The 24,905-nt window shown below is 35.5% G+C and overlaps 1 protein-coding gene across 1 annotated transcript in view; it reads left to right on the top strand.

Annotated features, from left to right (window-relative positions):
• Positions 1–2,007: 2,007 nt before the first annotated feature.
• Positions 2,008–24,905, top strand: part of LOC127561452 (maestro heat-like repeat-containing protein family member 1) — a 56,180-nt gene continuing 33,282 nt past the window's right edge. The window contains exons 1-5 of the mRNA XM_051996691.1: positions 2,008–8,528; positions 14,081–14,176; positions 16,089–16,158; positions 16,733–16,852; positions 21,119–21,195. Of these exons, the coding sequence (XP_051852651.1) occupies positions 14,117–14,176; positions 16,089–16,158; positions 16,733–16,852; positions 21,119–21,195 (327 nt within the window). The 5' untranslated portion in view covers positions 2,008–8,528; positions 14,081–14,116. The remainder of the gene's footprint in view (positions 8,529–14,080; positions 14,177–16,088; positions 16,159–16,732; positions 16,853–21,118; positions 21,196–24,905) is intronic.

Genomic DNA, 24,905 nt, shown 5'->3' with positions numbered 1-24,905 from the left:
GTAGTGATGAATGATCCCTCAAGAAAGGGAAACTCAGATAGAGATAACAATCTTGAACACCATCCCCAGATTCAAGGGAACTTTGACATGTATTCCATAGGTTGTCAATCCCTGAATTACATCAGATTCATATTAAATAAGATTTTAAGCACTTCAGATATTTTAGACCACTTCATCGCCACAAGAACTTAGTGAAGAACAGTACATAATTTGGATTTCTCTGCTAGAAGTGTCCAGCATTTCAAGTCAAGGGTGATAAAGACACAGCAAAAGAGACAAACTTATGTATGTGTGCACATGTATATGTGTGTATATGTATGTATACATAGAGTCAATAAATATAATCATGAAGTTTATTGATAAACAAAGGTATGCTAGAGCCAGCTTGTACCACTAAAAAGAGCTAATTATTAAATTTTTAGTGTGAGCATTTATAACTTAGAAATCAGAAAATACTACAAATCAGGATTTGATTTATTATTTGTTTGTTTGTTTTTATTGGCTAAATTCAAGAAAGATTGAAAAAATTGTAATAATGTTAAAACTCGATTTTGTTGACAAAAGAAATTTTGAGGATATATGTGACCAATTGCTCACCTCTGTCCAGAGTCTCAATAGGGATTCCAGTACTAAGAAGTAAAGCAACTATCATCCTTGATCAGAAATGAAGGTGTATTTTAGCCTAGACCACATTAGTTAAAGGTAAGGATGTTTCATATGCAAGAAGATAAAAGAAGCTGGAGTGTTTGATAAATGCACCAATCCAAAGCAAGCAGATCCCACTCACTTTTGAATAGATCAACCATGAAAAAATAAGATAAAATACAGGGATTGGTTATATTCGTTCTGTGTAAAGGGTGACACACTTAATGAACTCATCAGCAGTCCTATCTATTTCTGCCTATATGTTACACCTTCTCCCTCAAGGGGAAGGGGCTCAGTCTACCTAGAAGTGATATTATTCTTCAACCAATGGAGATGGAAACTAAAACTTGGAGAGATCAATAAGTGGCAAGGTCAGAATTCAAATCCAAGTTTCTTACCTACAAGTCTAGGTTTTTTTCCCTCCAAATTACAGATTCTTCAAATCTGAGAGTAGAAATGTAATTCTTTATGCACTCAGCATAATTTTAATTGTTATACAAAATAGATACTTTTTAAGCTTCTTGTTTTGAAGATAAAGTCCTGAGACTTAATCAGCATCACACTAGTAGTGTCAGAGCTGGGTCTCAAACTCTGATCTCTTCTGACTCTCTATACTTATATCAATGACTTCAAACTCAAATAGAGTATTAGCCATTAAATTATATCAGAAGCAGCTAAGTGGATATCAAGAAGATCTGAGTTCAAATTCAGCCTCAGATACTAGTAACTGGAAGTTACAGAAATTACTTGAAATCTGCTGCGTGACCCTGAGCAAGTCACAAGCTCTATTTGCCTCAGTTTACTCATCTGTAAAATGGCAAACCATTCCAGTATCTTTGCCAAGAAAACTCCAAATAGGGTCATGAAGAGTTAGATATGACTGGGGGAAAAAATAGACTAAAACCATATTTAAAGAACAGTGGACCCCATATTGACTTAGTTTTAAAAAGTAAAATTATCTATGTTTTATGGTATTTTTATGTATTTTGTTAAAGATATCCCAATTGTATTTTAATGTGGACTGCATGTTTGATACTTATGGACTACATCATGCTATTACCTTATGTCCAGAATTGTCCTATCACAGAATGCCTTTCATTAGTGTGCTAGAAAAGAGGGTACATGAATATGTCAGGAGTGTATTATCCTCATAATTTTTCAAAATAGCTGAATTTCACAAGACAGTGATATATTTATAGATAAAGTTATCATGAAAAAGATTCTGAGTTTTAGGAAACTGCAAACTCAACACCAGCAGTGTGAGATTGATAATTAAAAATCCAATGGGATATTATCTTTTAAAATCCAGAATAAAGGAAGTATTAGTCTCTACCTTAAAGAACTCTAGTAATAAGGATTTCATTATTATACAAAAGAAATTGTTATATCTTGGATAGCTCACACTCCAGATGACATATGTGGTAAATATCAAAAGCAGAGTGAAAGAGAAAAAAAAATTCAACAATTTTCAATTATTTAGTCCCTTTCATTTTACCTGGTCCAGTGGAGACTATCTTTTGTTTTAGATTAATATTTATCTCTCTATAAGTGATCATTCTTCAAAGAAGCTCTTTATTTTTCAATTCCTAATCCAATCATATACTTTCTTCCCTTATTTTCCTAAGCTACAGAGAACTGCTAGAGAAAGTAACTGAAGTTTGTTGACTCAGCCCTCTACAAATTCAGTCTACCTTAAATTTACCTGATGGTTCTCACTGTTACTCATTTATCTTCTTATTCATGTTTATCTGCTCTATAGCAACTGAATTTCTCACAACAGTCAATCTAAAAATTCTAGATTCTTTTCAGTTTTTCAATTCTAATCCCACACCCCTTAGCAGATAACTTACCTCCCACTAGATTTTGAAAAAAAAGAGAAAAGATTTAAACTTTTTTCGTGTTTTTTCTTCTTTATCTCTTTATGGCTGTTTTGTCCTTCCTTCTTGTCCCTCCTTTCAAAGATCATCTCTTCCATTTCTGATCTTGGCCCTATTCCTTTATTCATCTCAAAGGGTCAAAGTATACATCTTTTCATCCCCAGTTTCTTTTCATCTTCCTTCAAGTACCAGATCTTCTCCCCTTAGGAAAAAAAAAAGTTCTCCCATTAACATCTTTGCTACCATTTTTGCTCCTTGAACTACTGCCTTATTTCTTTCTTCTTTTTCACTGCCAAATTTCTACCATTGTTGCTTTTTCTCCCTCATCATTAGCTTGTATCTCAACTCCTTGGAAAATGACTTGTAAAAATTATTATAAACTGAGTTAAATTAAAACAACTATTTAAATTTATAAAACAAAAACATTTTTAAAAGCAACACAATTAAAAATATGATTTGTATAACCGCAAACTTCAAATTAAGTAAAATTTGTATCTTGTCTTGTAGTTCCAATGACTTGCTAAACATCTCCATTTGTATCTTTTACTAATATCTCAGTCCTATACTATTAGTTCCTAACTGATTTTCCTGCCTAAAATCTTTTCCATCAATAGATGTAACAGCTCTATCTCCCTACTACCCTACTCCAACACCTCCTGCTACTTTGAAAGCTTTTTGCAAGTTTTCTGTCTTTTCTAAAGGGTAAATGGTAAGTGTGGTTGTATTGAAAATAATCCCTCATGATTGGCCACCACAGAGATTTATAGTGACCCTAATTCCATGCTTTGATTGGTTGATCACATAATACCCTAGAATCAAACTGCAGCTCCCCAAATCATGGAAGGGAGCTTGTCATTCCCCAGGCTCTACTTTTAAGATCAAGCTCATTAACAAGCATTGCTCAAAGCCATTCTTCTATCTCTAAAGATAGGAAAACTGAAATATCCTTTTTTTAAAATTTTTATTGAAGTTTTTTATTTTCAAAATGCATGTAAGGATAATTTTTCAATTGAATAATGCCTTGAAAAACCTTGTGTTCCAATTTTCTTCCCCTTCCTTCCACCCCATCCCTTAGATGGCATGTAATTTAATATATGTTAAACATGGTAAAAATATGTTAAATCCAACATAGTTATATAATTATCTTAAGCACAAGAAAAATCAGATCAAAAAGTTTAAAGAGAAAAAATAAAATTAAAGCAAACCACAACAAAAAGAATGAAAATGAGAAAGAAAATTAAATTAAAGCAAACCACAACAAAAAGAGTGAACATGAGAAAGAAAATAAAATTAAAGCAAACCACCACAAAAAGAGTGAAAATGCTATGTTGTGATCCACCCTCAGTTCCTACACTCTCTGAGTATAGATGGATCATCATTGTCACAAGATCATTGTAACTGGCCTTTCTATTCATGCATAGCAAAAGCTGACTTCCCGATGCCTATAACAAACTTTTTATCAATCTCGCTTTTTGGTTCGTGAATTGCATTATGAAGGACCTCTGTGCCCCCAGAAGGGGGTTCCCAAAACTCCCTACCCATGCACCAAATCCCAAGAGGATTTAGAGGAGCCAGATTTCATTTAGTTCCCTGAACCCCGAGCTTGCCACTAAGCTCATCAATTAACTCTCTGACCACCAGGAACCCTAATCTCATTTCAGTTCCCTGAACTTAAATCTCATCACTATCACCTGCTTGCTTATGGATTTCAGCATTGGAATGGGCCAAGATTCCTTAGCTAAAGTGGTGTCAGAACGCTTCCACTGATATGAGGCAGTTGGGTCTTTCTAAATGCTAGATGGCAGGTTACAATTAATACTGAGGGGAGGGACAAGCCTGAAGGCCTCGATAACCAGAATGTCCTAGTGGAAGAAATGCATCAGGACTGGTGGGAGAAGGAATGAAGTAAAGAGAAGGGACTGAATGGGACCAGGGGAGGGTTTCTCAGAGGCTCTAGGACCTTAGGCCCAAGTTTCAGGACATCACATGACTACTATTCTCAGAGGATTGTAGGGCAGAAAAGGTCAGATTCTAGGCCTAAGTTTCATGAAGTCCCATGACCCCTAGGAAGGAGATAGCATTGCTGGTCATTGGTCAGTGGATACTTCCTTTTCCATCTATCCAATGAACCCAAAACTTTTCCTGTTTCATCTATCCCCTCTTTTTGGCCTGGGGCCCCACACCATGCTGGGCTGCTCCCTTTGATGTGCTGGAACCTCTCCTTGGAAGCATAGAATCCATGCTTTCTGTTTGCATCTGGAGATGCCTCCTCATAATGCATTTGACTCAGGGGGTCACACACACAGATTCCTAATTTTTTCTTTTGTTCTGGTTTTTTTTTTTTTTTTTTTTTTTTTGCCTCAGGATTACATTTTTCCTTCCACAACCTGAGAAATATGGTTCAGTGTGATGACCATGTATTTAAAGTTAGCCAGAGTCAGGAATTCAGGTTAAGGGAAAAATCTTCAATCTTTATTGAAGTGAAGAGGTGAAAAAGGATTGCGATAGCAACAATGGACAAGAAAGATTGCGACAGCAATATGGGCAGCTGTAACAGGAAGCCAGCTAACAGAGGGGGATTGGAGATGAAGGGCCTTCACAATGGCAATGCGAGCAGCTGTGTCAAGACGCCAGCCAGCAGTCTCTCCTTCCACTTCCCTTTCCACACCCCTGCCTCCACCCACCAAAAACGTCATTTCCTATACAACACATCAGGACTTGCACTAAGAGTGGATGGGGGCCATTCTTTCTCCAAGCATATACATTAATAGAGTATGGTCCAATTACTATTTAGCCTCACGTGCTTGGGTCCTCAGTGCATCAACTCAAGCCTCAGCCCATTACATCTCCCACTTTCTTTTGTTTTAGAACACAGGTGGTCATGCCATTCCTGACTCCTCAGGGAGGTCAGAGCCCCCAAGATCACCAAGAGGTGATCACAACCCCCTGACTTCTCAGGAAGAGAGGTGAAAGCACTAAAAAGGAAATAAGCACCAAAGGGAAGTGGGGTTGCTAGAGGGTTTCTGGGCTGAAGGGTCTTATTATGCACAAACCCATCAGCATGGGAGGTATTACACAAGCACATAGCAATAACGCAGAGGCTATTAGTGATGACTCTCCCCACAGTCAGTGCAGGCTTGATATGGTATAACAAACATGAATTATACACGCAAATAACGGTATAACAAACAATATAAATCAACGTGGTGTTGTAAAAGATTGTCAGAAGTCCTAGAAGGAAGAGTATGTAAACAGCAATCACACATACGCCTTCTTCAGCAGCCAAGAGATAGTCTAAAACCAATCTGTTGTCCATTGCTTCACATACTAGGGAATCCAGTGATCCCCCCAAGTTTTTGAAGTCCTGCAAAAGTCTTTTTATGTCTTAGGGAATCCAATGATTCCAGCAGATTTTGAAGTCCTATAACAGTCTTATCATTTCTCAGAAAATCCAATGATTCTTGAGGGCTTTCAAGTCCTACAACAATCTTATGTCTCAGAGAATCCAATGATTCCTGAGGGTTTTCAAGTCCTACAATTTTCTATGTCCATGAGTCAAACACCATAACTGCCACACTCTTTCAATGGTGAGCACAATCAGCAACAGAACCACCCAATGTTTCTTGGGTCTTCTCCTTTGTTTCAAGGGTCTGCTCCGTCTCTCTGCTATGGACAAGGCGAATATGGCTCGTTGGCACCCATCTGATTCCTTCTCCACCTGTAGAGATACAAGCAAACCCTCTCCCCCAAGCAGTTAGCCTATCTGGTCCCTTCCATTCACCACTTTCTGGGTCTTTCCACATCACCTGGCGATTATCTAAAGATAGTGGAGCTGCTCGCACTGGACACTACCCTTCCAGTGGGTTATAAAACCTGTCTGCCGGAGCCAGTGCATCTTTGTCAAAAATCAAGAAGTTAATAGTATAAAGGGTTAGATTTAGTAGTTCTCTAGGGTTACCTGTGGCTCCCCCTTTCTTTTATTTTTGGAGCAGCATCTTAATGTCTCTGTTTCTCCTCTCCATTAATGCCTGTCCTTGAGGATTAAAGGGTATGCTAGTGATGTGTAAAATCTTATACTGTGCACAAAAGTGTACAAAATATTTGGAGGTATATGCAGGACCATTGTCTGTTTTTATTGCTTGTGGCACACCCATAATGGCAAATTCTTATGTGAGGAATTCAGTGACCACTCGGGCTGTCTCTTTTGCTGCTGGTATGGCAAAAGTGAAGCCTGAAAAGGTGTCTACCACAACATGGATAAAAGACAGATGACCGAATGATTTATAATGGGTCACATCCATTTGTCAGATTTCATTGGGTCTCAAACCACGAGGGTTCTTCCTTGGAGGCAGTGTAGGAGCGTGGAAAGGAAGGCAAGCTGTACAGCTTTTTACTATGCTCCTAGCTTCCTCTTTTGTTATCCCAAATTGTAAATGCAAAGCTCGAGCAGCCTGATGGTATTTAGAATGGGATTCCTGGGCCTCCTGAAATAAAGGCGTACTGGCTAACATAGTTAAAAGGCTATCTGCCTTTGAATTCCCATCAAAAATAGGACCTGGAAGTCCACTATGTGAGTGGACATGCAAGGTATAAATCTTTCCTGGATGCTTTCTCACTTGCTCCTGAAGTTCCTTAAAGAGCTGATACATATTAGAAGCTGCAAATTTTATTTGGGCTGTGGCAATTCTTTGTACCACACCTACTGAATAGGCTGAATCAGATATTATATTTAGGTCTCCTGGTAATAAGTGACAGCTAGCATGATCGCATATAATTCGTTCTGCTGAGTGGACTGAAAAAGAGTTCTGACTACTCTCTTTATAGTTAAGTCATGAGAGTATACAGCACAAATATTGTGTTTGGATGCATCTGTAAAGATAGTTGGTCCTTTAAGAGGAACTTTAGAAACTTTTTCTTCAAGAATCCATCGCCAATTTTGTAAAAGTCTGGTTATCTTTAATGGAGACTCATGTGTAAAATTTGGAGCCATGGCTAATAAAATTTGCCACTCTGGGATGGTCTCACAGCACACATTAATTTGTGTATTGGTGTAAAAGGTGTATATCTTATCAGGTCTTGCCCCAGATAATTGTACTGCTCGCTTAATGGCCTTTAATAAAATTCTAGCCACAAGCACTGGGTAAGGAGTAAGGCTTTGTTCTGGTTGTGCCAGGAGATTCAGCCACTCTATCACACTGACTCCTTGATGAAGGACTGCTGTGGGTACCTCTTGTGTGGCAAAAACTGATATTTCCAAGGGTTTCTGAGTGACTCTTTCAACATTGGATAATTCTGATGGACGTGGCTCTTTTCAATAATGAGATGATCAGAATAGATCATCACACAATCTTGTTGTTGCTGTGTATAATAATGTCCTGGTTCTGCTCATTTCACTCAGCATCAGGTCATGTAAGTCTCTCCAAGCTTCTCTGTATTCATCCTGCTGGCCATTTCTTACAGAACAATAATATTCCATAAAATTTATATGCCGTAACTTATTCAGCCATTCTCCAACTGATGGGCATCCACTCAGGGAAAACTGAAATATCAATGAGTGGTCTTTTGGTTATGGCAAAAGGATGGTTCACATATTATCTGCTATTCATATCCATCAATCACAAAATATATTTTTGAATGCCTCCTCTGTGTATATGTTGTTCATACAAGTAGAGCCCTTTCATATAATGAGTCTTGCAAGTCTTGCAATTGGTTTTCCAAATCATGTTGGTTTATAGGTACCAAATAATTCATCTATCAAATGAAGAAATTGACTTGTCCCTGAACTCAAGTCCCTTCAATTTCTAATATTCTATGGATTCTATGACATGGTGCCTCCAAGAGGTCACAATAACAAGAATGGAACTTTGGAAAGAAACTGATAGAACCACTTTTCATCTCTACTCCACCTGCCTTGTACCATCTTTGATGTCCTGATTTCATTCAGATTCCTCTGCAGATTTCCTGTACCTGACCTGCCCCACGAAGCTTTTACTTAAATCATTATAGGTGAGCTTTGACAGACTGACTCAAGTATTCCACCAACACTCCGAAGACTTACTATGGGGTCTGTAGCCTATTCCAGTCTCCTGAAGTTTTGTGATGACTCCTATCACTATTATCATTAGAGGAGAGTTGAATTTGCAAGACATTATATCTATGGGTGAATTAGTTCCTCCTGAATTCAATTCAAGTGGGAGGGAGTGTGACATAGTAGATAAAACATTATATTTGGAGTCAGGAAGACTATGGCTCACATATGTTATCCCTGACACTAGCTGTCTGATCCCATATAAGTTACTTCTTAATTAATCCAATTTTCTTATCTATGGAATGTAATAATAATAATAATAACAATAAAACATATTTCACAGGGTTGTTGTAAGGATTAAAGAAGTTTATATACATAAAGTACTTTGTGAACCTTGAAGTACTTTACATGGGAGCTATCAGGCTTTTAAAGGTTTAGAGAATTATGTGTAAAGTTACCCAAATATAGTTATTACTTCTCTTTCCAGAATCTTTGAAGAAATTCTATTTTCTCTCCTGAACTTTTCAGTACTGTAACTCTTTCAGAAGGCCAGAAAGACAGAGCAAAATAGAAAAGTCTTATTCTTGATTTCACATCAGTTTTCCACTTCTAAGATTTCCTTCTTTTTTAAACAAAGTTTTTTTTTTTTTCTTATGCCTTGGAAGGAGCTGATAACAAATAAATAAGAAAAGAAGTAAGGGCATATAATAAAATGATATAGAAAAACAGACAAACAGGCAGATAGATAGACAGACAGACAGATAGATAGATGATAGATAGATAGATGATAGATGGATACACAGATGATAGGTTTGTAGATTATAGAGAGATGATATATAGTAAATAAAAGATATAAATAAATGGATAGAGAGAGAGATGATAGATAGTAGATAGAGAATATATATGAATAAATGGATGGATACATGAATAGATACATAGATAAGATGTATTGGGTAGATAGTACAGAGATAATAGACATAGGTAGATGAATTCAGAGGTGATAGATACATAAATAGGTGAGATATGGATAGATAACAGATAATATGAATAGGTAAATAATGGATACATAGATAGAGAGATAGAAAGATAGATTCTCCAGACCTGGATTTGATCAGCATAAAGAGCTTCCCTCTAACAATGGAGATCAACATCTGTTACACATTTTATAACCCTTCAAGAATTGGCTGTAGCACTGAGAGGTTAACTAATTTGCCCAGGATCACACTACTGAAGTGATCAATCAATAAGCATTTGCTAGTCACTATTTGCAAAGCACTGAACTAGGTTAATGGAGATAAAAATAAATAGTAAATGAATTGTCCCTACTCTCAAGAAATTTGTATTCTATAAAGAGCAATCTATACATTTCAAAACATACACAAAATAATTCCAGATTTGAAAGGGTACTAGTAGCAGAAATCAGAAAACAATTTAAAGTACAAGTGTTTGAACTGAGTTCTGAAGGATATTATATATGAATATATCAGAAGCAAAATTTGAACCCCCCTTATATTAAGTTTGAGGCTAGCTCACTATCCATTTTATAACACTAACTCTGATGACAGATATAAATGTATATGCACATATATATGTAAATACATAAATGTATATATACATGTATATACATATACACACATATGGAAAAACTTGTCACAAGAGCCTTGCTCAGAATGGAATGCAATGGTTAATTAAGTGGTAAATATCATTGGAAGTGTTTTTTTTTAATTATATAATTACTTGCTGGAAATACTATAGAAAAAAATCACCTATATCATGCTATAGACTAGACTCATTATGAAAAGAACACAAAGTCTCCAAAATTATAAATAAAAGAGAAGATCAGAGCCAGAGTAAGTTGAAAAGATGTAAGAATTTAGCAAGTGGAAAAAGGGCCATTATAGCTAAAAACAAACTTTTCCATTCACAATTTGATTTTCAGGTGACTCAGAACCCTGTGTATCATATCTCTCCTGAACTACCTCCTTAACTTAGCACTTACAGGTTTATAGGTTAGGCCCTGAGAAAGGTAATGATTCCCATAAATTCCAAGGTACCTGATGAGACTGTATTCCCAAAATGATAGCTCCTGAACCTCTACAAGTGAGTTTCCTTTTAATAGTAAAACTTTAGAAACAATTATCTCAACGGAAAGGAGATTATTTAATATAGCAAGTGAGTATAAAACTTCCACTTTTGGCTCAGCTGCCTACTGATGTATTCTTCTATATCCTAGAATGTAGGATGTATTCTTCTATAAATACATATAACATTCATGGGAGAAGAGGGCAAAATCTTCAATGGCAGAGAGGCACATGTGTAGGGAATATGTATGTACAAGGTGATTTATACTTTTGGTACTGCTAGACTCCAATTTCCTTTCTCTCCATATGGAAGCCCTCCCCAGTGCAGTTTCTACTGGACAAGCTACTTAGCTGGCTTACTAACGCTATTCCTCTGAACATGCAGGATTAAATTTCTCTTGAATCCATCATCAGCTCTCTTCTCTGCTGCCAGAGAACTTGCTCCTTGAAGCTGCTCCCTTCTTTGAATGTTGCTTATAAAAAAAAAAAAAGAACAGTCTGGTAGAAATTGGACATAGATCAATATTTTACGTCATTTACCAAAATGAGATCAAAATGTTTACTGGTTGGTTCCTGGTTTTGAGTCTGTTCTTAACCTGAAGTGCCTTTTCTCACAAGCCAGGTCTGGACCACAGAGCATCTGGCATAGGTTTTCATCAATAATCCATCTTGAAGACAAGGACTATTTCATATTTATATTTGTATCTATACTACCTGGCACACACAATGGACACTTAAACTTCACTATTCTTTGATTGATTGATTGACTCCCACTGATAAACTTCAATCTTATTCTCATTTCTCACCATGTCAGGATATTCCCACCAGTTGTCCATCATGTTCCATCATCCTATTTCTGTTCAGATACAAACTCTTCTGGATCAACTATCAAGTTAAAATTCTCTGCATTCTCTGTCTTATCTCCCTCTGCTGTTCCATGAGCTTTCAATTCTTCCCTTCTTTATCTCAACTAAATTAAAACATCTCATCACCTTTCACATCTCCATTTCAAATCTAAATTCCATCAAGCCAAAAACTTTTTTTTCTGTTAAGATCCAGACCTTTCTTATTCTCCTGTGTCTGTACCTAACTTTGTCTAGCTCTAAAAAGGAATTGTTCTGAAGACTTAGTTTACCACATTTACTCAACTACTAATAAGCATTGATGAAGATTATGACATTTTAAGAAAACTATATATAAAGGATGTTTTGGGATTCAGGAACTCTGAGATTTAATTTTTGTTTCAGACATATATTTGCTATGGGACAATTAGCAAGTCTTTTAAAATCTTAGTTGCCCCCAAAAGACTTAGTTACAAGTGTCTTGTCAATCTGCATCTAGTGGGGACACTGGGAGTCCCCTAGAGTGTGTTGATGTAGATGATACCAAATCACAGGTCAAGATTTTAAAAATTGTGTAACAATCTGTGCTAAAGCAATAGTTAATGCACTTGGGCCTCCCCCAACTTTCCTTGTTCCAGGAACTTAAAATTTAGTATAATACATATAGATTTACATATGCATAGCTCATGAAGAATAGATTTTTAGAAACATATAAGGGAAATAGGAGAAGAGGTTAAAGGAGTTCAATGGGCAAGTGTGTGGGGTAGCTGCTACAGTGTTGGGTCTAAAGTCAGAAAGACTCCTCTTCCTCAGTTCAAATCCAGCTTTAGACACTTACTGGCTATATAACTCTCAGTTTTCTTTTCTATAAAATGAGGTGGAGAAGGAAATGGCAAATCATTCCAATATCTTTGCCAAGAAAACCCTAAATTGGGTCACAGAGTGTCCAACACAACTGAAAAATGAGGTAACAACAAACATGGGAATTCAAATGGAGATCATTTTCTGCTGGAAAAAACAGGAAAAGCTTCATGGAGGAAATGACATTTCAGCTGGATCTCATTGAAAGATTAGTGCCGGGAGGAAAAAGTTTAGGCTTTATTTCATGTAGGCAATGGAGAGACAAACACTAAGAACAACAATAAATAACAGCATGCATTTAGATGGCACTTTAAGGTTTGCAAATATTGTGTCTATATCTTCACAATAACCCTAGAGGTAGAGGCTATAATTAAACCAAAAGGTTTTTAATAGGAATAGTGATGAGATCAGGGAATTCATGTGTAAGAGGAATCAAAGAAAGGAAAAGACTTTACATGAAAGCTTGAGGGTAAGTTGAAGAGCGACCTTTTAAAAGACTATTGTCATTCATCATAACATTTCTTAGGTGGTGAACTTAAGTTAAAAATACTTAATAAAAATATTACTTTAAATTTCTCTTTCAATTATCTGGTAATAAATAAGGAAAACCCCCAGAGTGATCTAGGGAGGGAAAACAGAATTGAGTTTGTATTTAACTGAGTTCAAAAGCTTCATTAATCTCCCAGAAATGTGCTTATCATACATAACACCTAGTACATATTAGCTAGTTCTGAGCCAGTGCTTAATAAATGCCTATATAGATCACAATCAAATTTTGTGATTACATGAAGGGAGCAAATAGAAAATATTTTAGGATTTATTTCTTTTTAAGATTCCTCAAAGTTTGGATACGTCAATAAAAAGGGTTTATTACTAGGGTAGTTTTGAGTGTGACTTCTGCTAGGTTGGTACCTCAGGTTTGAGGTTGGAACAAAGTAAAACACTTGTAATCTTGCTAATCATAGGAGATTTATTTAATCATAGCATCAAAAAACTGTTCAAGTCAGGGAAAGGATAGTCAATATACAGTTGTATACTGGAGCCTGGCAAAGTAGATCAGTTCATCAAGATCCTTATCAAGACATAAATAGCTCAAGCTTCTTTTGGTGGGCACTAGGGAACAACATAAGGCTGTTTAAGATTTTTAAGTAGAAAGAGAGCATGATCACCATATTACAACAGAAAAAAAATATAGAATTTGGGTAGCTATGTGAAAGTTGATTTGGAAAAAATACCATCTGGAAGTTAGAAAACCAATTGGGAGGCTATTATAATAGAATGGGGGAAAGAAGGTAATTATAGTAGAAGTTGAAGAAAGAGGACTGATGGGAAAAATATGTAGAAATGGAAACCACCAGATTTGTCAAGTGATTGGAAGCTGGAAGTGAAAGAGAAAGAAAAATCAAAAGATGAGTTTTGAGTTTCCAAGTCTAGGTAACTGGGAAGATGATGGCACCATTAACAAAATGTGTTAGAGTAAACAATGAATTGGGGGAGAAAAATCGGTATGCTACATACACATGACATATGAAAAATCAAGCTGCTTGAGGAGTCAACATTTATCCCTTTGTTTCTCATATATGTATGGAGCCTTCCTCAATACATGGAACAGCAGAATTAGAGCAAAATATAACATTGGAAGGAAAGGAGGAATCAACCACTGAGGTTATGATCCATTCCTGCCATAGTGATGACTTCTAAACTCCATATAATTTTTTATATTTGTTTTCTTTTGACCCTGGATAGAGTGGCCTGGACTTGTGAAAACCAGTATTTCCTTTCATGGAGTTAAAAACAGACCTTCCTGACCCAACCCACATGTTCCAAGAGTTGTATTCACAGGTAAGGAGAGCTCAGGTTCTTGATGAAGTCTATCTGGATTGCCTCTTCTCCTATAAATGGATACTAGAATTTATAATGGAGTGTTTTGGCTTATAGGCAAGAAGTTGCTAGAAGATCTTATAGTGTTTTACCCTAGCTCTAGATAAAATTGTGAGTAAACCACTCTCATTCTTTAAATATTTATTCTAGTCTTATTTTCAATGAAAGTGATTCTTCAACATCTCTTAGCTTTGTTCTTATATTTAATAACTTACCCTTAAAAAGTTCTTCCTTGTGTATCACTTTTGAATACTTTCAGCTGCAGTTTAAGGTCATTTTCTTGTGTGTAGTTCATATATTTCTCAAGAATACAATTTTAAAATTTAAAATATTTTATATCTTATTCTATGTCTCTAGTACCTTTTCTATGTCTCCATATATACAGTCATACATATGTGATAGTCTTTAGAGCTGGCTTCAGAGTAAGGAGAATCTGAAATCAAGTGCAATTTCTAACATATGCCAGCTGTGTGGCCCAAGTAAGTTATTGAAGCCTCTATATGGGTTAAATGGAGGGTTATTTAATCCTCTGGGGGTTAAATAGCCAGAGTTATCAAATATGCAACCTAAGTTACTGCATCATTCCTAAATGTATCCTAAACCAGATTACAATGTTGGAAAATATTTAATGAAATAAGTAAAAATATAACAAAATATAGATAATGTTAATATTAGTTCTCTAAGTCAACATGAGCCCTACAGTAATCTTTATATATGGTTTAGTAGTTCCATTTCTATTTGACTTTGACACACTACTCTACACAATTCTGTAAAATTATAAGATACAGAGAAACACTTGCAAACCAGGAGTACCCTAGAAAAAAAGAAATATCAGATTAGGATCAAAATACACATACATATACATACACACAAATTTGTATGTGCATATATGTACACATGAACATACAATACATATGATATCTATATACCTCATGCATATACAACTACATACATAGGTATAATGTACATAAATGCACTTTTAGTAAATGGAAGAGACACAGAGACACAAAAAGACAGAGATAGATTGATAGATAGATAGATGATAGATGATAGATGGATAAAAGAATAGATAGAGACAGACAGATAAATAAATAGATGAAGTATGGATGGATGGATAAATAGATGGATGAAAGGAAGGATAGACAGATAGATAGATAGATAGATAGATAGATAGATAGATAGATAGATAGATAGATAGAGATAGATCAAATGTGAATGGATGGATAGATGATAGATATATATATATAGATAGATAGAGGGATAGATGGATGGAAGGAAAGATAAATAGACACAGAGAGAGAGAGAGTGATGAAGTGTGGATGGATGGATAGATAACAGATAAAATGTGAATGAATGGATAGATGATAGATAAATAGATAGATAAATGTGAATGAATGGATAATAGAAATATAGATAGATAGATACATAGATACATAGATAGAGATAGAGATATATAAGCTCTCTGGATCTGTTTTCTTCTTTTTATAAAATGGAGGTATTGAATTCTATAGTCTCAGTTCAGTCTTTGATTCTGTAGATCATTTATTCAACAAACATTTATTTTTTTCTATTTTAATGTACATTTTAAAAATTCTATGTTTTTGTATATAATGATCCTTCAAAGAGTTCATTTATCTTTCTCAATCCTGTTCTGAAATCTTATAACTATTTCCTTTATTAAACCAACTAAAACAATTCACATCCAAACCTCCCTAACAACTAGAATGCATTTTATCTCTACTTTTATCTCTAGTTTAAAATGTAGTTTTTCCTCTTCTATTCGTTAGTTTCTCCACTTCTTCTACATGTCCATCAGTGTTTTCCCTTCTTTGGTCTTGCCTTTTGTAGTCAATGGAGTGCTTTGTTTCCACAGCTAACCCTTCCTTCTGATGGAATTCCAAGTAAACAGGTGCAGATGGTCCTTGCCAGACTTAAAGATTTGGGTAGGCAACAATTAATCAATAAATATTTATTAATATCTACCATGTGGGGCAGCTAGATAGTGCAGTAGATAGGTCATGGGTCCTGGAGGCAAGAGGACTTGATTTCACATCCAGTTTCATATACTTAATACTTCCTAGCTGTATGACCCTGCACAAATCACTTAATCCCAATTATCTTGCCATAATAATGATAATAATAAATATCTACTATGTACTTTGCATGGGCAGTTAGGTAGCACAATGGATAGAGCTCCTGGCCTGGAATCAGAAAGAGCTGAGTCCAAGTTTTATTTCTTATTATCTGTAAGTAAATAACTCATTAGATATATGACTGAGCAATTCACTTAATTCTGCCTCAGTTTCCCCATCTGTAAAATAAGCTGGAGAAGAAAATGGCAAGCTGTCCATGTATCTTATCAAAAAACCACTAAATGAGATCACAAAGACTCCACAATGTTCCATGCATTGAAAATCTATTTCCTTTCTTCCTCACTGATCTATCTTCTTTCTTTCTATCCTGCCTACACTCTGACTAAGAAGATACCTTGCTGAACCTTAGTGCCTTTTTTTATAGGTCCTGAGCACCTGGAGAAATTACTTGCCTTCTTGTTTCTGAAAATCGAAGAAAATGAGGAAAATGAAGTTATCTTCTGTTGGCTTATTGGGGTCCTAGAAGACTTGGTGAAGTCTGACCGTAAGTAACTACAATGAGATAGTTATGGACCTTTCTAGTTACTGAATTTAACAGAACACTATGTAACCAAGATCCTTTTGCAAGTTTACTCACAACATTAAAATACTCATAGTTGTCGTTGAGCCATTTTAGTAGGGTCTTGACATTTCGTGATTCCATCTGAGATTTTCTTAGCAAAGATATTAGAGTGGTTTTCCACTCTTCAATTCATTTTACCGATGAGGAAACTTAAGACAAACATGGTTAAAATTTCTTCCCAGAATGACACAGATAGTAAATGTCTGAAGCCAGATTTGAACTCTGCGGGATGATCTTCCTCAATTCAATCTACTGGGCTACTTAGCTAGATTTGCTTTATAATTGTCTAGAACTAGACAGGAAAGGACTTTGTAAGCCACATTCCTTCTTCCTTTTATCCATTCTTTCTCCTGGCTGCTGAATTATGATTTTAGATAGAGGGGACAATCTCATTTATCTATGTATTACCTCTCAGTATCTAGCCATAATGTGGTATATAAATGCTTAATAAATAAATAAATATATATATGTATGTATATATATTGAATTGAATTGAAATATAATCCATTGGAAAATGCACTAGAGTTAAGAGAACGTGACTTCAAATCCCAGGTTTGTCACTTATTGTCTTTGTGCTCTTGGGTAAGTTACTTACTGATTGGAAGGTTAAGTCAACAAGCATTTATTAAGCACTTTCTGTGTGCCAGACACTGTGCTAAGCACTGGGATGCAAATGCAAGCAGAAAAAGAGACGGTCTCAGCTATTAAAGAGCTTACATTATATTGGGGGAAGACAACATATAAAACCAAGCTGAAAAGTGGAGGTAAAGGTGCTGAAGTCCAGCTCCAGTGAAAACTGAGAGTGTGAATCTGAAATGAATATCCAGATGGAAGATATGCTTTGCAACCTCCATTTATTAATCTGAGAGCCAGGGTTAATATACTCTTTAAGCTAGTGTTACAATGACATTAGCTATCTCCAAGTGATGCCATATACATTCCAGGGTTAATGAATAAATCATACTTTGATATTTCACTATCCTCCTTAACTGTCAATACCAAGGTACATAGCAAAACAGAATTGTAAGTAACATAGTTGTGATGTTGATCAATACTAACAGAATTATAAATAGATGTGATGTTTATCAATACCAAAATATTTATCAAAAATATTTATTCTGTAAATAGCCAAAATTATCATATTAATGTATTTACCAAGACAGAGTCATAGATGACATAATTTTATGTCTTGTTCCTGTCACATGCATTCTCCATCAAGACTATCCTAAATTTGTCTCATGCATGTCTTTCTTTCATTGTTAAGGAGATGGTAAACCAAAGCTTTAAACTGATTAGCACTTACAAAGAATAGGTCTCAAGTAATACCTAGACCGGACTCTTCCTGTACACTGATTTATTCAATATTGGCTCTCTACATAGACGGAGGAGGAGAATATTCATATAGGGGAGTAGTAAAGAAAGTGCAGAGAAGCAGTATATAAATTGGAAAGGAATGAAGACATAGAAGTCCACCTTAATATGGAGATCCTAGAAGGATCAGAGGAAGAGGCCACAGAGAATGACGATACTCTACCCCAGTGGGAAAAATCCAGAGGTGAAATGAATTTGCGGGGTGAAGATGTTTCTGCATCATGATATAGAAAATATACATCATGGTAGAGTCAAGAATACAGACTGGGAAGAATGAAGGCTAGGCTAGCTGGCCTGTAAGATTCCTCCTAGATTGAAAACAATGACTTATCATTTATAAGTTGGATTAAATGAATGATTTTAAGTAATGGTTATATTGACCATTTAGAGACAGAAATGGAGCAGTGATATAAAGCTGGAATCAGAAAGACCCAAGTTCAAATCCTGCCACAGACACTTATTAGTTGTATGATTCTGGGCAATTTCTATTTAATTTCTATTTACTATATTTGCCTCAATCTTTCTCAGCTATAAAACTTGGATTGTAATATCATCTACCTCCCAGAGTTGCTGTGAAGATTAATGAGTTAATAATTGTAAAACACTTGACATAATGCTTGGCCCATAATAGGTGCTATATAAATATTAGCTATTGTTATTAGCAGCTAAGTGGTGCCAGTGCATAGAGTGCAGGGCCTGAAATCAGGAAAACTCAACTTCATGAGTTCAAATCTGACTTCAGGCACTCACTAGCTGTGATCCCAGGCAAGTCACTTCACCCTGTCTACCTCAGTTTCCTCACCTGTAAAATAAGCTAGAGAAGGAAATGGCAAACCACTCCTAGTATATTTGCCAAGAAAACCCCAAAAGGGATCACAAAAGATCAGATACAACTTCAATGACTAAACAACAATGATAAAGTTAATATTATTATTATTTTACCTCTGTTTAGTTTCTTCAACTGTAAAATGGAGATAATAATAGCAGTCATTCCCGTAAGTATATTGTAGAGAAATGCTGGGTTTTTAAAATTTGTTTCAGATATAGGTTACACTATATGACTATCAACTCTTGACTTCTGTGATTGTGTGAATGGAATGCATAAATGTCACATTTGTCTTTCATCTACCAGCACCTAGCCATAATATAGTACATAAATGCCCAATAAATTTTAATTAAATTGAATTGGAGGCTTATGGTCAACATTAGCCTAAAAAGCTGGATGTGGTCAGCATAAAACAGAAAAAGGGAACACCTTTCCTTTTGTCCCCCAGAAAATTTCACTTTCTAGAGCATTCAGAAAAGAATTGGGGATCAAATCAAAGGTATATTTTAAAAACTTTCTTCCACATAGTTATTAGGGAAATAAAGTATACTTTTGTTGTTGTAATTGTTTCAGTCATGTACAACCCTTTGTGATTCCCATTTGTAATTTTCTTGATTAAAAAATACTGAAGCAGTTTGCCATTTCCTTCTCCAGGTGAATAAACTAAAGTAAACAGAGTTAAAAGACTTATCCAGAGTCATACAGTAAGTGTCTGGGATCAGAACTAACTCGGGTCCTCCTGACTACAAGTCTAGTGCTTCCTTCACATCATCATCTAGTTGACCCAAAGTACAAACAGAAAACAAACAATCAGTCTAAGGGTGGGCTCTGGAGAGAGGAAGAAGGATAGAGACTAGACTTCTCATTTCAGTGACATAGTGAACTCTTCTTCAATGAGGAAACTCTCTCTTGATATAGATTAACAAGATCTTTACCATTTATTGTTTCAGGAAGTTGCCTAAAGTCTGAAAGATGAAAAAACTTCTTTAAGATAATTTAAGGATTCAAGCTCAAGTGTTCATGACTTGCACCATGTTGCCTCTCTTATAAGCACTTATAAGACTATTTGTTTCTGCCTCTGTCACAGTGGCAATTTATTGGTGAATCTGTGTAAAGTCAGGAGATTCTTGATATGCTGGGTTTTGCTCTACTCTTTCTCCTCTTGCTTATTTATTCCATTTACATGAATCTGGTCCTCCAGAGAACTGTTTAAAATGCACCACTCTGATAGTTTGACCAGGAAAAAATAGTCAAGTGAAGAAAAGCAGGAAAGGGAAGAAAAAGGTGAAGAACCTTTGAAAAAAAAGGGATTTGGGAAAGGTAGAATAAGGATAGTAATGGCAAAATCTAGTTGTAAAGGTAAAAACATTGGACAAATCCAAGATCTTTGCTTCCCGAAGTCCTCCCAGTTTAATATTTAGGATATGGCACTTACCTGAAATATTAAAGCCGGCTTTCTTACCCATGTCATTGCTCTCCCCTTTTGCCTACTTGGATCCCACCCTGTCACCAACAAGTAAGAGATAACAAAGATCATGATGGCATAGACAGCTGAAGCCACATGTCCATTTGCACATTAGTTAAGATTTATTAGTTATAGTTAACTGGTTTCACCTTAAATAGTAATTAACTTGAATTACAAGATACAAAGACTTGCATGGAGCAAAATCTAATGAGATTTCAGGAAAAGAAAAGGAATAGGTTAAGAAATTAAGTTAATCTAGATAATTAGGGATGGCGAGAATAGAGAAGGGTATAACTCACAGAGAAAGAAAGAGATAGAAAAGAAATCTTAACATATTTAACAATTTTTCCAGGATATCAATGCTACTCAGCATTGGGTTGCCTTGCTTCTTACTATTCCAGTAAGGAAGGGAAGTTTTATGAATACTTCACCAAGGCTTTGTACAACCATAGTTGACCATGTGAGTCACCTTCTCAGTAACATTCTGTTTCAATGATGTGTTTCTCTTGGTTGTTGTTTTTTCCAGTTCCTTCAATGATTCCCAGTGTGATGATAGACTTGCAGCATGCTTTATGGCCATGCCTTCCCAACCCCAGCTATAAGGTAAGTGAAAATTAAACCAAAACCATTTCTCCTGAGCCTCTGCAGTTAAGACTTAGAAAGGATGGACTAGGCACAAATATAAGAACTGAGTTTACATTAATAATCTTTAGTTTCCCAAGTGAACACTGGATTTTGATCCTTAAGTGACTAATGGATTAAGAGAGTTTAAATCTAATGGTTATTATGGTCAAAGAGCTGGATCCTCCTAAGTAATAGACTAAAATATTCCTATGATATAGGTCAGCATTTTCCTAAAAACATCTTTTGGGCAAAAAGCCATCAACTTACAAGTTGGTTTTTGTGTAGATTATTTCTAAATGTAATGATAAGTGAGTGAGTAAACAGAATTTTACTTTGAATTTTAAGCACTGTTAGCCAAGTAGGATAAAGGAAACCATCAGAGAAATATATGACTGGAAAAAGATGAGTTGATCACACAATGTGAGTTGCAGATAATTGATTTACAACCTGGGTACCTCATAGGTTAAATGAACATGTCAAAAGAACAAGAGTTAGGCAACCAGAATATTGAATGGATCCCCTCTGTGGGATTATAAGAGAATATGGGATTCATGCAATGGTAAGCATGAATTTGTAATCTACTCTTTGGAGAATGCAGTTTACTTGTTATGTTTGATCTCATCTCCTTGATGAAAATAACAAATTAGAACACTGAAATCAATCAAACTAGTTCCCTTCCATGCTTTTGTGATTAGAAAATAATATGATGATGTATATGTTGAAAATGAAGAAGCTGATCATTTAGAGATATTGTCTCTTTCATCAAACATTACAAGGGCATGAGAGTAACTGGTAAGGCTCATTCCCTTAGCATAAGGAAGAACCTGAGACATGCCTGGACTTCCATTTTTTAATGTTACTTTTCTTTTACTTTTTTTTGGTCATTTGACAAACATCAGTTTTCTGTTGGAACACATATGCATAGGAAACAAAATAAATTCTCACATTGGCCATATCCAAAATTTTATGTCTTGTTCTGTACCCTGAAATCTATCACCTTTCTATCAGGGTACATGGGTAGCTTGCTAGATTGTCAGACTTCTATAATTATGATCAAATTGATTAATATTCTTTACCTCAGCTGAAACCTTATAGATTTTGACCTATTCTTTTATTTTAAATCTTATGTTAACTTTATATTTCAAGTGTGTTTCTTATAGATAACATATTGTTGGGTGCTGATTTCTAATCCATTTTTTTTATTTTTTTATGCTTTTTTATATAATTTATGCCTTTCCTTATCTTTGTTTCCCACCTATTTTATGTGATAGAGTACCAAGCACCAAAGCACACTACTCTCACACTCCTCTTATTTTTATTTTTTCCCCACAGAAGTCTAATTATAGATTCTTTTTTCTTTCTTTCCTTTGAAATCCTTCTTTGCTATATACTCTCTTTAGAATATGTTCTTTTTAAGACTAAAACCTTCCTTAATCTATTCTTCATCTTATTCAACCATCTGCCTTCTCCCCTTTCCCTCCTATTACCCTGATAAGTGACATATATTCCTCTACACAATTGTGTGGATTCTTTCCTTTGCTCAGTTCAGATGAGAATGAAGTTCAAGTATCACTTACTCCCCAAATCATTTTTCTTGTCTGTAGAGTTTTCTTGTTGAGCACTTCAATTATGTGAGATAATTTTCCATCTATCCTAATATATTGATTTTCCTCTCCATGTCCTTTCTCCTTTTAAGATAATTAAAATATTAAAAAAATCACTCTTAGGTTATCTAATTAGATTTCTTCTATAACCCCTGATTATAATAGAGTTCTTAGAGGACATATGTATCATTGTCTAATATCAGAATATAAACAGTTGATGTTTGTTTAGTCTCTTATAATTGCTCACTTATGTTTACCCTTTTATATTTGTCTTGATTCCTGTGTTTCTGTTTCAAGGTTTCTACTAAATTGTGCTCTTTTTATCATGAACACTTCAAAGTCCTCTATTTCATCAAAACTTTTTTTGTACTAAATTTTTTCTGGGTAAATTATTCTTATTCTATCTCTTTTGCTTTCTGAAATATTGTTTTCCAAGCTCTCTGCTTCTTTATATGGCTGACTGTGGTATGGTATTTGAAGTTTTTTTTCTTTCAGGATATTTTCATTACATTCTTTTTATCTGAAAGACCTCATTTATAGATTTCTTTAAGAAAGTTACTAGTGCATTTTTTTTCTCATTTTGCCTTCTGGTTCTCAAAAACATGGGCAATTTTCTTTTATGATTTCTTGCAATATAATATCTAGGTTCTTTTTTTCCCTCTTGGTTATGGCTTTTAGGTAATCTAATGATTTTTCAGTTATCTCTCATTTATCTATTTCCATATCAGTTTTTTTTTTTTACTATAAGACAAATTACATTTTCTTCTATTGTTGAGGCTTTTGACTGTGTTTTATTATTTCTTTTTATCTCATGGAATCATTAACTTTTACTTTTATCTTTTGTATCTAGCTGCTAATTCCCTTTGCAATTTTTTCCACAGCTCTCCTTTTTCTTTCTGGCACTCTCACTGAATTTATAAAAATATTTTTGAGCTCTTTTTTAAAATTCTTGTTTCATCTCTTCCTAGCATTCTGATTGAGCTTGTTTATAAGCTGTAGTTTTGTTGTTATTGTTGCTGCTTTAGCTGTTTGGGGCTTTGTGAATCTTTGCTTGTAGAGCTTTTGCAATCTTTCTCTCCTTCTGGGTTTATGTCTTGAGCATCCCTATTACAGGGATGTAATATGTACAAAATATTACAGTGGTATTCTTCTTCTTTAGTTTGCTAATTATTTCAGCCTACTTTCTGACTTTGGATGTTATATTAGGATTGGGCTCTGTATAGTTTAAAAGAGAATGTTTAAATTGAGCTTGCATCCTCTTGGATTCTGCTGCTACTTTCTTGAATTATTAAAGGTGGGGTTATTCTACGAACCCAGGAACAGGCTAAGGAACAACATGGAATCTTTCAGTGTTTCTATGGTGTTGTGATCCAGGGAAAAGTTTGACATCTGTCCTGGTCTGAAGTCTGAAATTTCCTGATCTAGATTTGGGTTGAAACATCATACTTGTATTTCCCCTTGGTTAAAGTTCCAGTAGACTCCTGCTGAACTTGGCCATTATCAGCTGGCTGGAAAGCTCTGGTAGTTCATAGTGACTGACCTGCAGACTTTTGATACGAATTTCCTGCTCTGTTTACTCGGCTGCAGGTTTCAAACTGGGCTGGGAGGCTCTCCTCATCCCTACTCTGCCTCATTCCTGGGGTCAGAGTCACAGAGCTACAACTTGTTTGTCAACTTGTTTCTCACTCAGTACAAATCTAGGGCTCACAATTATTCTTCACCCTAAATGTCACTCCTAGGTATAAGAATCCACTAAGGATCTGTGACCTAGAACTACTTAGTAAGCAAAAGTCCTGCTAGTTGACATCTATTCCTGTAACTATACAAGGTCAAATCTCTTTCTGCTTGAGTCTTTTTTGCCCTGTTCTCAGCTTCAGCCCTCTTCCCAATCATCATGGGTAACTTGTTTTGCTCAGTTATTGCTGGATATATTTTGTGTCTACAAACTTCTCTGTCTGTCTCTCTATACTTGTCAGAACTGGGGGGAAATGATTCACAGGGATCCCCCCCACCTGGATTTTTCAATCCGGACTTGATATATTTTCTAGATCCTTGTAAAGGAGTTGTTGGAGAGAACTGAAAAAT

The sequence above is a fragment of the Antechinus flavipes genome, chromosome 4, assembly GCF_016432865.1.
Source record: "Antechinus flavipes isolate AdamAnt ecotype Samford, QLD, Australia chromosome 4, AdamAnt_v2, whole genome shotgun sequence".
Lineage (NCBI taxonomy): Eukaryota > Metazoa > Chordata > Mammalia > Dasyuromorphia > Dasyuridae > Antechinus > Antechinus flavipes.
This window is presented reverse-complemented; position numbering and strand designations above follow the sequence as displayed.